Source organism: Capsicum annuum, chromosome 7 (assembly GCF_002878395.1).
Source record: "Capsicum annuum cultivar UCD-10X-F1 chromosome 7, UCD10Xv1.1, whole genome shotgun sequence".
Classification (NCBI taxonomy): Eukaryota; Viridiplantae; Streptophyta; class Magnoliopsida; order Solanales; family Solanaceae; genus Capsicum; species Capsicum annuum.
The window spans coordinates 216651921-216666300 of NC_061117.1; the positions used below are offsets into that span (position 1 = coordinate 216651921).

The window sequence follows — 14380 nt, forward strand, 5'->3', positions numbered from 1 at the left end:
GGGCGAATTTACATTGAGCGAAGAGGTGTTAAGCTAAGTGATATTACTTCATCAATTTTTTTTTTAAATATATATTAATACTATGATTTGGTGCTCAAATTGTTTTTTGAGATTTGGGATTCGAACCTTAACCAATGCTCCGATATCGTATTAAGAAATAAACACATCAGTAAAGTTCCGATAATTATAAAAGCTTATGTCCACTGATTCACTCATAAGTTATAACTACTCGTTAAATTATCAACAAAATTTATATGCACTTATAAAATCAAGCTTATAATACTCTCTTAATGCATAGATCCCAATGGCAATTAGGCGGCTTCCATTACCTTTCTAAACGTACTCCTTATCACTAGCATAGTGCATAGAAGCATCCTTCCAATTTAATCTCATAAATATAATTAATTATCTCATTACCTTATAAGTCAACTTTCTAAAAAACCTAACTTTGTTACCACTTTCTTTCCTTTGTCTCTATCTCTCTTGTTGTTGGGTCAACCAACCACGTTATTTACATTAATTATATGTCCCCTCTTACTCTCCTCTCTCTCTCTCTCCATTTGATTCTCCTTTATATAATGTAATGCAAATGCCATTAGCCTCATAAACTCATCAAAACACAATTCACAAAACTAAACAAACAAAACCACAAAGTTTTCGTTCTTTCTCTAAAATGGAAGAGTTAGATACACTATATCCTCCTGATTCAGATCTTGATCTCAGCTTTACGAGCTGTGCTTCAATTAATACAACAACAACTGATCGTACACTTAGTGCGCGAAGTAGTTTGGCTCGTAGTAGCCTTACATTGAGTTTTAACGATCGCTTGTCATGTACATCAACTGCAAACAATCCATCTGCTGAAATTCCCAACTTCCATCGTCGTGCTCACCGTCAGCACGACCAAAACTGGTCTGCTATTAAGGCAGTGACAACACTTTCCTCCGATGGTGCTCTTCATCTCCGGCACCTCAAGCTGCATCGCCTTGTTGGCTCAGGAAACCTTGGCCGTGTTTTCCTCTGTCGCCTTCGCGACTATGATCATGCGAACTTTGCTCTTAAGGTGATTGACAGGGACTCTCTTACGGCGAAAAAACTGTCTCATGTTCAAACGGAGGCGGAGATTCTTTCTTCTTTAGATCATCCTTTTCTCCCAACACTTTACGCACATTTAGAAGTATCACATTATACTTGCTTGTTAATCGATTTTTGCCCTAATGGTGATCTACATTCCTTGCTTCGAAAGCAACCTGGTAACCGGCTACCTATTGAATCGGTCAGATTCTACGCAACTGAAGTACTCATAGCTCTCGAGTATCTACATTCCCTTGGAATTGTCTATCGTGACTTAAAACCAGAAAACATTCTCATTCGCGAAGACGGACACATCATGCTTTCGGATTTCGATTTGTGCTTCAAATCTGAAGTCTCTCCGAAGCTAGACTTCACCACTCGTACACAACAACAACAACGATCTAGAAACAGATGCAGATTTTACAATCACCGCCTAAAGGAAGAAATAGTAACCGAGTTTGTAGCAGAACCAACGTCTGCATTTTCCGGATCATGCGTAGGAACACACGAGTATTTAGCACCGGAGATCATCAGTGGTACCGGACATGGCAATGGTGTAGACTGGTGGGCGTTTGGTGTTTTACTATACGAGTTGTTATATGGTACGACGCCGTTTAAGGGGAACAGTAAAGAGTGCACACTGCGCAATATAGCATCTAGCAAAGGCGTAAAGTTTTACTTTGACGAAGTTACTCAAAATGATGATACTGAAATTAAAGATTTAATAGAGAAATTATTAGTAAAGGATCCACGGAGGAGGCTAGGATGCGCCAGGGGTGCAACGGATATTAAACGTCACCCATTTTTCGCCGAAATAAAATGGCCGTTGATCAGAACTTACCGGCCACCGGAAGTGCGGGGAATAACTATAAAGAGAACGAAGAGTAAAGCGCACGTGACCAGTCACGTGACTGGATTATCATCTTCACCAAGAAGAAGGCGTTGCTTATGGAAAAGGTTGGGTTATTTAATGAGGATTAAGGGATCTAAGTATAATTTAAATGCTAATCATAATTATTATTGTCATACTAATTACAATAAGGTTAGCAAATGTGTTTAAATCCATTTCAACCTTTTGTAAAAGATTTATATTGTCTTTTTTCCCGTTAATTTTTTTTTTTTTTTTTTTTTTTTGGGTATAAGTTTGTAAAGGAGGAGGTTAGAGAACATCAATTTTGGGGGGAGATGTTTAATTTTTTTTTTTTTCCTTCCTGGTTTGTTTTCCTTTTTGAGGGAAATTTTATACATATTTGTAAATGAAAAAAAAATTATGAAAGGAAAATTATTTCATTAATTATGGGTCATTGGCTTCTCTGTTTCTTTTAAAAGTTACATTGTTGGCTTTTTATATGTTTTCTCATTTAAATCAAACCAAATTATGACCTTATAATGTAGTGATATCAAGCTAATAGATACCTTATATGTATTTGTACATAGAATTTTAGCATTTTAGCATAATTAAATTACTTATGTATAATAAGTATATACAATTTGATGTAAATATCAAGTACAGGTGAATTATTTTTTTTGGTCCGTCTAAAAAAGAATGTCGTCTTTCTTTATTTGGTAAGTTTTTAAATACATAATTACAATTTTACCCTTAGAGTTCCCACTTAATTTTAAATACTATTACTCCTTTTTTATTTATTTTTTTAATTAAAAGTGATTCCACTTAATTTTAAATACTATTACTCCTTTTTATAAAATATGTCATTGAAAAAGAAAAAGAAGTTCCTAGTAAATTATTCCTCACATATGTTAATGATGAGATATTTTAAGAAATGAATTACACTATTTTTGTCCTATTTCAAAATTAAATCTCCTGTTGGAAGTGAATATGCATGCTCATCATAATGTCTTCATATTATTGATCAATCTTTGAGTTGTTGGAACTTTACTTTTTCCTTGAAAGCATTAATATTATAACACATTGACATTGAGCAGATTCTTGACAGTCTTCATACCTAAGATTAATGTATGTTTTTCATCTTAGGTATTAGCATTCGAATTCAATTAAATTGAAATTTGCTTATTGAAGGACTTATTTTCGAAAACAACATCGAATAAGATTTTTTCCCATTCCAGAAAGTCGAACCCAAAAAACCTCATTAAGAATATTATGCATAACTTACATATGTTAAAGTTTTAATAACAAAAGGATACGAAGAAAGAAAATGATTGATTTAATTGTTAGAAATGGGACATGAAACTAAACATGAACATATGATGGCATGTGGGAGCAATATGATATGGTACCACAATTCATGCAAATTGCATATGGGTTTCCAAGATTTTGAATTATAATTAGTCAGCAATATTTTTAATTTAAGAAACAAACTTTGGTGGATGGTAACTGGGAAAAGGGACCAAATTAATACTATTACTCACTATAATATAATTAGTTGTAAAATTAATTTAAGAATGGATAGAAACCTAATTATTCCAGAAGGTATCCAATTGTAAAGGCTATTTGCATATCATTAAATAAAGTTGCTAGTACAGCTCAACATCGACCGACCATAAGAATTTTTGCTAAATCAAGTTTACAACTTAGAAATTGCAAGACTAATCCCAATGGTCCGTCCCTCTACTAGAAAGGAACATTTTATTTTATCATAAATGTTTACCCACCATATAGTCAAAATTGTACCAATGTTTGAATTTTAGCTACGATCAGGCCTCTTTATAATAATAATGAATAAATCTCATAAGTGAAGTCGAAGAAGAATAAAATATACGCAGACCTTACCTTTACCTTTGTGGGAGAAAGTATGTTTTCATAGATCCTTGACTCAAAAGAATTCTCGAAGCAGGATTGCAAGAACAATGAAGTTCTTTGTAGGTATGATAAAACTAGTTATGAATTTATCAATAGTGTATTAGTTGATTTAAATTTAAGTAATGAGATGATCAGGCCTCTTTATAACAATGTCAAAATATATAACAATGTCAAAATATGCTGAGTGTAATCTCATACGTGAAGTCGGAGCAAAATAGAATCTACGCAGACCTTACCCTTACCTTTATGGGCAGAGTGTATATTTCCGTAGCAATAGTGTATTACTTGTTTTAAATTTTAGGTAATGAGATGTGAATATCTATTTAGATTTTAAATTCGAATAATTTATTTTTTATGACACAAAATGTTTGGGAAAAATTAACTTTCTGCATGATTTTTGGCTATAATAGCCATATAAGATTTAAACGCTAAATGCTATTATAGGTATAGTTTATTCGGTATCACAACCAGAGAAGTTTGGACAAACACGCTATTATAAAGAGGTCTGACTGTATCTGCTCATTCAAGCACAAAATATGTTCTTTATGGAAACAAAAATGCCAAATCTGACCATAGTAAGAGATTTCACAAATAACCAAATGATTAGTAAGTCAAGAACTGCATATAATTAGGCAGTTAATATGCAGACAGATTATATATAGAAGTAGATAGAATTTAAAAGAGAAATAGATAAGAAATGCCAACTAATAATTATTAGAGGGGAAGTATGGTATCAACTATCAAGGTAGTTGTGTGTACATGAATAATGAGATGCTTCTAAATCTATTAGAATTTGGCAGCAAGCTGCAGAGCGGCACAACTTCTGCAAGTTCAAGTTTCTTTTTGGTCTATGATTCCTTAATTAGAACCTGCAAATAAGATAATATAGCTGCATTTTAGTCTCTCTCTAGATGACTGTCTGAATCTATGTTGCTCGGACTCTCCAAAAATTGTCGACGGATGCATTCGGATCCTCCAAAAGTAGTACGCGACAACATTTTTGGAGAGTCCGTGCAACATTTTGGATATAAATTATCAGACACGAATAGCATGAAAACACAAATGCTACCAAAATTGGTACTTGTTAGTAACATACATGTATGTGATGCAGCTCATTTTGCTTTTGTTAACATCCATCCAATATTTGAATAATTCCTTTTAGTGGTTAGCAAAATTTAGAATTATGATCATGAAAATGAGACTTCCTTTCTTTAGGGGCTGCTAAAAAGCACAGGTATCAATCGATATGTGGTTAAATTGATATAGTCAGACATCTCTATAACAATGCCGTATTGCCTCCTATAGCAAAATGCTGTTGAAAATTCGATACAGAAAGTATGAATGTAATAGTGAAATGCGGTTATAGAGGGTGACTGTAATAGAGAGGTCTGACAATGTGAAAAGAATCAAACGTTAAGGAGGGGAAGTTGTTTTTACGCACCTTTATTAGCATCAGCTTCGCTCAGTGGGGTTTCGGATGATGGCGATGGTGGTGAAGTGCTCACAGATTCCCGGGCTTCAATCAGCATGGCGATGACTTCTCGCATAGTAGGCCTATTGCCAGGAGATGTATTGGTGCAGAACATAGCAATCTTGAGAACTAGAGACATCTCTTCACTTGTCCTTTCTATACTAAAATCCAGCCTTTTGTCAAAAAGCTCATTTAGTGCCACTCCTTCATGAATTGATCTTCTCACCCAAGTCACCAAATCGCCTCCCTGATCGAGGGGTTGAACCGGAGACCTACCAGTAATCAGTTCCAACAAAACAACCCCAAAGCTATAGATGTCACATTTCTCCGTCACTTTCATTGTGTATGCGTATTCTGAAAAAAAATAATCAAGCACTTAGTCAGCTTCTCTATGTAAGGATTGCTAATAAAGAAAACTGCATGAGTGCCTAAACACCAGTCTTACCAGGGGCAATGTAGCCGTATGAACCAGCAACTGCGGACATGGATTTAGAGTATGGGAAGTCGATTAGTTTTGCCAAACCAAAGTCTCCAACATGTGCCTCCAACAATTCGTCCAACAAAATGTTGTTCGATTTTATATCCCTGTGAATGATATGTGGCTTACAGTCATGGTGCAAATAGCATAGTCCCTCAGCAGCTCCTAATGCAATTTTGTACCTGCTATTCCAATTTAGTAAACTAGTTGTCTTATTGCCATGAAGTACTTCCCCCAGGCTTCCGTTTACCATGTACTCATATAAGAGAAGATTGCAATCTTGATGGTAGCAGAAACCATACAGCTTGACAATGTTTCTGTGATTTATCTTACCAAGTGTGGATAATTCAGCATGGAAGCTGCTATCAACACTCGTGGTTTCTCCTTGTGGCTTCAACTTTTTAACTGCAACATATTCACCGTCAGCCATTTTAGCTTTGTAGACAGTGCCACAGGCTCCCCTTCCTATGATAGTGCTGTCTGAGAAATTCCCAGTAGCATCAACAAGGTCCTGATACGTGAACCCTTTTCGTGGAAAGTTATGATCATTCAAGACGTCAGGCTTTACTTGGTTTTCCAGTGAACTACAAGCTGTCTTGTGGCCTCTAATGATCCTACATATAACTGCAATCAACACCAAAGAGATCACCCCGACAGTAGCAGAAACAGCAGTAACTATCTTTTGCCTAGAAGAACCATGTTTTAACCAGCTTGAATGTGAATCAATTGAAGGGGCTGGAGAAGGATCACAATGGCTGGAATTGGGCGTGCATAGCCCAACATTTCCAGCAAAGTTGCTTGAATCCATCCTTCTAAATGCAGGCGTGTTTGGTACTGATCCCACAAGGTTATTGTTAGAAAGATTGCATTCTATCAGGCTCATCAACTGGCCAATTGACGGGGGAATCTCACCAATAAGCTGGTTGTCATTTAAGTACAATGTTTCAAGCATCTGCAAGTTCCCGAGGTTGCTAGGAATCGATCCATTGAGAGCATTATGACTCAGATTGAGAGAAATCTGAAGAGTTCCAAGGTGGCCAAGCTCAATAGGAATACTACCAGAGAAGAAGTTTCCTCCCATATCCAATTCCGTTAGTCGTACTAGTCCACCTAACTCACCAGGTATCAGTCCAAAAAACTTACTATCAGATAGCTTAAGCAGTTCCAGGTTCACTAACCTACCAAGTTCATTGGGAAGATTTCCAGTGAAAAAGTTGTTGCTAAGATCAAGCCTCTGGAGCCTTACACAATTCCCTAATTCATGAGGAATATAACCTGAGAGCCGGTTGGATGAAATATTAAAAGCAACAAGATTCACCAGTTTTCCAATATCAGGAGGAATTTGCCCGAAAAAGTAATTACGTGACACGAGCAACCTCTCTAATCTCCTAAGGTTTCCTACCTCTGGTGGTAGCAATCCAGAAAATCTGTTGTGGAAAAGCTCAAGAGCTGAAAGGTTCTGCAGCTTGCAAAGATCAACAGAGAAGCTCCCTGTCAGCAGGTTATCTCCTAGCATTAGCTGCTCGAGGGACTTGCAAGTCTTTAGGCCATAAGGGATATTGCCCCACAACTTGTTAGACCCGAGACTCAGGAACGTCAACTTCTGAAACTGACAAAGGTTTGAAGGTATTCTTCCTTCAAGATTATTCTTGGAAAGATCTACTATAGAAAGGTTGCTTTTCAGGCCAATAAATCGCGGAATAGGACCTTCGAGGTGATTGTCAAAAAGTTGTAGATTCTCCAAGAATGCAAGATTCTGAAAGTTCGATGGAATTCTACCTGTCAAATTGTTTATAGACAAGTCCAAATTCTTAAGCAGCTTCAACTCTCCAAGCTCCTTTGGAATCTTCCCATGAAGTCTGTTTTCGAATAGATGAAGCAACCGGAGGTTAGAAAGTTGTCCCAAACTTTTCGGAATGTACCCAACCAACTGATTTTCAGATAAATCGATCTCAACTGCACTCAAACAATTTCCCAGTTGCCATGGAATTGTTCCATTCAACTGATTAGTGTAAATGTACAACCTTCTCAAATTGATTAGATTTCCAATCTCTTTAGGAACTGTTCCACTAAATGAATTCTCATGCAAAGCAAGTAATTCCAACTTAGTAAAGTTTCCAACCTCAGGGGGGATTGCACCAGAGAAAAAGTTAGCCCAAAGAATTAAGTTTGTGAGGTTCTCAAGTCTTTGAAGCTCTATTGGGAAAGCCCCTTCTAGCTTGTTTTCTGCTACACCGAGAACTTGTAAACTTTCACATTCACTAATTTCAGCAGGAATAGGACCAGACAAATAATTTCGCCCGGCCCTGATGATTCTAAGCCTTTTCAATTTACCTATTGAAACAGGTATACTTCCAGTGAGATTGTTACTATAAATAACAAGCTCCTCAAGATATGACAAGTTTCCAATGTCCTGAGGGATTTCACCATAAATGTAATTCTCACATAAATAAAGCTGTCTAAGTGAGGTAACATTGCATAATTGGACCGGAAACTCCCCATGGAACCTGTTGGTACAAAGGTTCAATTTCTCCAAACTTTTACACGATGCAAAATTGTCAGGAATTTGACCAGAAATGAAATTTGATGACACATTCAATACTGTCAAGTAAGGAAGTTCACAAATTCTTGAAGATAAACTACCAGATAAGTTACGACCATCGATATTTAGAGAAATCACCTGATCATACTTGCTACACTTTACACCATCCCATTTGCAAGGAGTCAAGTCTGAAGAATTCCAACTCTGAAGATTGTTACTAGGATCAATAAGGGATTTTCTGAACTCCAAAAGAATAAGCCCCTCTTCATTTAAAGATTCACCAAAACCAGCAAAGAAAAGAAGAATCAACAGCACCAAAAACAAATGCTGTTGGATTACAAAGTTACTATAACTTGCCATTTCCAAGGATAAATGGGCATGAATGACATTCTGTTTAGTTTACACTAAAGTCATGTCAATTTTTTTATGGATGAAAACTAGGAAACTCAATGAGTATGGCAATGCCCAAAAGTTGTAGCAGAGCTAATGGCAGACCAAGAAACAGATATCATTAAGCAAGTTTTGAGATTCCAGGGCCCATAACTGTCACTATATAACCCAACCCAAACTCAAGAAGCAAAAATCTTGAATTGTTTTTAACCTTAATGACCAAAAATAATGCCATTCAGGACATGCATATCACCAAGACTCTACAAATCAAGAAATGGGGTTCAGCTATAACATAAAATCCTGGACTGTTTTTAACTTTAATAACCAAAATAATGCCACTCAAGACATGCAAAAGACCAAGATTCTACAAATCAAGAAATGGGATTTAGTTATAATATGAAATCCTGTTTTGTTTTTTTAACCTTAGTGACCAAAAATAATGTCACTCAAGACATGCAAAAGGCCAAAGACCAAGATTCTAAAAATCAAGAAATGGTATATAGCTATGATACTTAAACAAAGTTAGAAAATTAAATAAGAGGACAAAAATGATGAAAAAAAAAAATTGCTAAAAGTTGATTGATTGATAAGGCAAGAAAATGGAGGACCACAAAGGGAGAGTCAACTAGAACTTTACAGAATGGAAGTAGTACTAGAACATGTGAGTGTGATATGTGAATGAATACAACTATATGATAAAATTGATATTAACCACTTCTTGTTGTTGTTTCACCTTCTTCATATTAATTCTCCATCTTCTTGTTGTTGTTGTAATTCTAAAAATCATGATTTCATTCTCTAGTTGGTCCCAAATACTCTCTTGCTTTTACACTCTGTTGCAAGTGTTGTTGAGATAAAGTGAGATAGAGATTGGTCATGAAAATTTTTCCTTGTGAGTTATCGTTTAGCCAACTTTCTAAATTCTAAGCCTAACAATGTGGAATACTTGATATGAAATTCTTTACTTTTTTTTTTGCTATTGTGTTCGCTATCTAATTCAGATTCAAATTGAGAAGTTTACTTTGAAAACTAAATTTCTCCTTATCAAAGACGACTTTATTTTCAACACTTATATTCATATTGTATTTCTTTTTTTCCCACTTCCCATCCGAGGTCCGATATTTGCTTTCTGATTCATCTAATTCAGAGTCGGAACAAGAAGTCCACTTTGGCACTCACTATCAAACGATTTTATTTCTCGAGCTCAAAATCCTCCTTTTAACCTTTTTTTTTATTTCTCAAGCTCAAAATCCTCCTTTTAACCTTTTTTTTATTTTTCCATCCAATATTTGGTATTCGCTTTCTAATCTGACTAGAAGTGTACTTTCTATTCCTATCTAGAATGATTTTATTTTCAGAGTCCAAACCGAAATTTCTAATTAAATGAAGAGGTAATTATCGTTCTATCACAGTATTTGGTGATTAATTTCCTCTTTTTCACTAATTTATCTTTGTCGTTTTATCTTTTTCCTGTTACAAACTTGGAACTAGTCTATAAACGTCATGATATCTTTAAAGAAAATAGTCATGTTAGGGATAAATACCCCATTTAGTAGTGGGTGGATGAATTGGAAAATTGTAATGTTACATTGTATCCTACCACAAGCCAAAACTTTCAGTAATGGGTTTGGCAGAATATGAATAGGTGTTTTGGTAGGCACATAAAAAAATTTCAAACAATCTTGTCTCAATCTCAAATTACTTTTTAGGTAATGAACAAATAATAGGTATCTTATAGTTAGAGTGGAAAATGAGAGGATTAGATAAGATCTGGACAGATGGAATAAAAGGTTAATAAAAATAGATAAGATATTAGTTTGTATTTCACATGGATAAAAAATGGGTTAATCAACAAATAATATGAATATAATCAGGTGCCACATAAGCTAAAAGCTAACTTAAACTTAATTAGACCTTTATAACTCATAAAAATAACAAACATACAAATGGTATCGATAGTATGGATAGTCATTTATTAATGGATAATATAGATAATATTCATGTTTGATGATTCATTTTTTAAAAGTAGGCTAGTTTAATCGCACGTGTTTTGTATGTGTAATATTTGATAATTTAAAATTAAATGATTTTATCTATTAGAGAGTTTTGTAATAAAGTGCAAAAAGTTTAAATCTCTTTGCAAAAATCCTTGACACTTTAATATAATAATGTAAACATAAACATATATTTTAGTGTAAACGCATATATATTTTACCATCACAGTTTTAAGTGATTGATATATCACCATTTTTACATTTGTCATGCAGTACCTCGTTCCCTTATTGTCAGAGGTAAGAGAGACACATCAATTTCAAACATATTTATGGTACGCTTATTTTTTTTCTATATTAAAATTTTTTCCTTAATTTTAAAATCAAATCTTTACAAAACCATTGATTTCATACTTCTTACATACTTAAAACTTTTAAAAGTTTAGTACTTTTAAAATTTTTCTTATTCTAACACTTTTATATCTATTTTTAAATTTTTTAAATCTTCTTAAAATCAAATCTAATTGAATTAGAATTCTTAAACTGACGAAAAAAATATTAGTTGTCATTAGTTTTGATGACTTCTAATAAGAAAATATTTTACTATACATATTTAATTAATTTTATATATTAGGAAAATAGTAAAAAGATGATTTTGCTTAAAACAAAGATTTTTAATCAAGGAAAAAAAATTCAAATAAAATTTTTAAGCCCTTCACACTTTTAATATAGTGTATATATAAATTATTCGACCTATATTGATTGGTTGAACTGAATGGTCGCTTTTTTTTAGTGAAGTATCAAACATTCTGTTTTCTCGAATTTTATATTTAAACCATCATAGATTTATATATTTTTTACCTAAACTATCATCAAATATTTATGGAAACATATCTAGTAATTATCAGAGGTACATTAAAATTAAAGTTCATTCAATCTTTGTTTCGTCTCTCAAGCAATTTTTTACTTAATCAATATAAAATATAAAATAAGTGTCTTATGGTAGGCACACATCAAAAGTTCAGATAAATCTTGTCTCATCCAAATGACGCCAGATAACTTTTTTTTCACTTAAAACATCACTTGTGATTGATGACTAGGATAATTTTTTAATCAAATTAGATTGATTGATCGTAAAAATCTTTTTGGCTAAATATTTACTCCTTTCGGTCCCTTTATATCTATTGTTTAAGATTTTGACACACTTATTAAGAAAATTATTTGATAGTATTAATAATAAGAGGTATTTGACCAGATTAAGATAAATTTATGCTTTCGTAGATATAATAAAATTCGTTTTGAATAGAAAAAGAAGTTGATTGTGGTTGTGAGGAATAAATATTTTTTTTGGATGGCTATAACAAGAACCCCAAAATCTAGAGCTGCTTGTCGTTTCAACTCTATTCCAATAATACATTTCTCAAAGTGAGAAAGAGGAGCTGCTTGACGTTGCATATTAGAGCTCATTAGAGCCCAACTTTTTTTTTTTACGTTTAAGTAAAAGATAAAAAGACTGAATATTGATAAGTTAAAACACATTTGGTGTTGCATTTTATTAGTTACTTTAAACTATGTATTTTACGATTAGCATGTAACAATATACAATATATTCATCAATGCACCTTATTTTTGGTTCAACAAGCCTCAAAGCAGGGGGAGTTAGAATACTAGCTACACTAGAGTCCGATAAAATTAAGTAGATTTAGCTTAAATTTTATATTTGTATCAAAAAATCTACCATATGTACAAATAATTTATCAAAAGCGCATTAAACAAATTAATTATAGTTTAAAACGTATTAACTAAAAATCTTAACTTCACATCTACTTATGGGATTGATTAAATTGATTGGCATCCAAGTCGAATAAAAAAAATCTTGCTAAGAAAATGTATGATTCTTATATTATATAACATATGGTCCATGAACATTGCGGCTCTATTTTCCACCCTACCTTGGATTGCTTATTGGTTATATTATGTATATGTTTTATTGACTAGATGTTGTACATATACAACAGTAAAAGATATTACAATCCCCATTATTCACAGTGCAAAAGCAAACTATCATTTCTAGTAATGAATTTCATCTAGAATTGTTGATATGGATGATTCATATTTTTCGTTAGTATTGTCATGTTATATGGACGAACTCATTTTGGCTTGATGGCTCCCGGTGGAGACATCAAAATTTTATCGAATTTAAAATAGGACTTTACAAGACGAGTTCAATCTATCTTCAAACTTAGTTTCTCTCTGTCACTTTTCTGATTTTTAAGAAAAATATGAAAAGACTGAAAAATATTTTTGTAGAAAATTTCTTCATACCAAACACACTCCATAGTAATGACTACGAATGAACAAAATGCCACATTAATGATTACAAGTTTTATTCGAATTGATTGATGAGATGGTGAAGAATTCTTGTTCATATATTATTGAATTCGAACTTTATGTGGTTCGTTACTAACATTTATAGTGTTTTTTTAATTTACTTTGCTTTCCATTAATTCATCGTTTGGTATCCGCTTTGAGGCTTGATTAATTCAACTTCGTGCTTGAAAGTCTCATTTTGAAGGATAAAGCGCTCCCTGGCAAAGACGACTCTCCATTCGTCGTGGTATTCGCTTCAAGGCTTGGTTAAAGCAACTTCGCACTTGAAAGTCTCATTTTAAAGAATAAAGCGTTTCCTAACAAAGACAATTTCATACTCTAATCTCGAACCCAGAACCTTTGATTGAGGGTGAAGCAGTACCAATACACCCCAACCTTTAGTGGTATTTACATCTAAAGTGTGTGCACCAATAGTTACAATGTCTGACAATACACATTTTTTACCAAATCATATCTCCCACCACCTTTATTGGTCATGAGTTATTCAAGATTTGTATTTTACAGGACATGGGCTAAAGTATCTGATCACCCATAACCAAAGCATGAAGAACCTGTGACTTAGTTTATGGAATGAACGGCCAGCCCATTACCAAATTTTAGGTATAAGCGTGTTACAATGCTAGTCTGTAAATTAAATTTGATCAACAAAAAAAAAAGCATGGGAAGTCCTGTTATAATAATTAGTAAGTTGTTGTGAAGGTTGGGGCATTGTACCTTTTGTACACGATACTTATTCGATTTACTTATATACATTGACATTGTAATTGTCATTTTCTCCATAATCGACACTCGACATGACTCTGATTTATTAATTACCTCTACAAAATAAAAATGAGTGGAAGTTTATTTACATAGTTGGACGAGAGCATGCACTAAATAAGGGGAAGTCACACATTTAGTCGCTCCATCAAATTTTTTTTGAAAAAGTTATATTAGTTCCAATCTTTTGGAGTTAATTATTCTCTATTTCAACTCTTTTTAATAGTACTAAAAATCGTTGATTTAGTCCACGTGGATACATCACATTCTTCCAGATACATTACTTAATTTTATAGGAATACATCACATTCTTGTGGGTACATCACTTAATTTTACACGGATACGTCACATTCTTTTGTGATGTATCCGAGTTTTTAATAAGATCAAGAAATTATGCAATTATTTAAAGGAGTTGAAATTTTAAATAATTATGGCAAGTTAAGTGGTGGTATGATATAATTTTTTCAAAATATTTTAGTTGCTACATGAGTATACTCCATCCGTT

At 33.5% G+C, this 14380-nt stretch overlaps 2 protein-coding genes across 2 annotated transcripts; one reads left to right on the forward strand and one right to left on the reverse strand.

Moving 5' to 3' along the window:
• The first annotated feature begins 581 nt into the window (after positions 1–581).
• On the forward strand, positions 582–2368 carry LOC107878525 (serine/threonine-protein kinase WAG1). The gene has a single exon (XM_016725548.2). It carries the CDS (start codon positions 674–676, stop codon positions 2132–2134), a length of 1461 nt encoding a protein of 486 aa, XP_016581034.2. The 5' UTR covers positions 582–673; the 3' UTR covers positions 2135–2368.
• Positions 2369–4420: 2052 nt separating this feature from the next.
• LOC107878526 (leucine-rich repeat receptor-like serine/threonine-protein kinase At1g17230) lies at positions 4421–9759 on the reverse strand. The gene is made up of 3 exons (XM_016725549.2): positions 5770–9759; positions 5295–5678; positions 4421–4722 (listed from the first exon to the last, which is right to left on the reverse strand). Exons 1-3 carry the CDS (start codon positions 8702–8704, stop codon positions 4712–4714), a joined length of 3330 nt encoding a protein of 1109 aa, XP_016581035.2. The 5' UTR covers positions 8705–9759; the 3' UTR covers positions 4421–4711.
• Between the last annotated feature and the right edge of the window lie 4621 nt (positions 9760–14380).

Bases quoted from the DNA above. Each gene is read 5' to 3' on its own strand.
- LOC107878525 (XM_016725548.2), top strand. From the start codon at position 674: ATGGAAGAGTTAGATACACTATATCCTCCTGATTCAGATCTTGATCTC.
- LOC107878526 (XM_016725549.2), bottom strand. From the start codon at position 8,704: ATGGCAAGTTATAGTAACTTTGTAATCCAACAGCATTTGTTTTTGGTG. The intron at 5,679-5,769 runs GTAAGACTGGTG...ATTTTTTTTCAG, and splicing joins ATACGGCTACATTGCCCCTG to AATACGCATACACAATGAAA.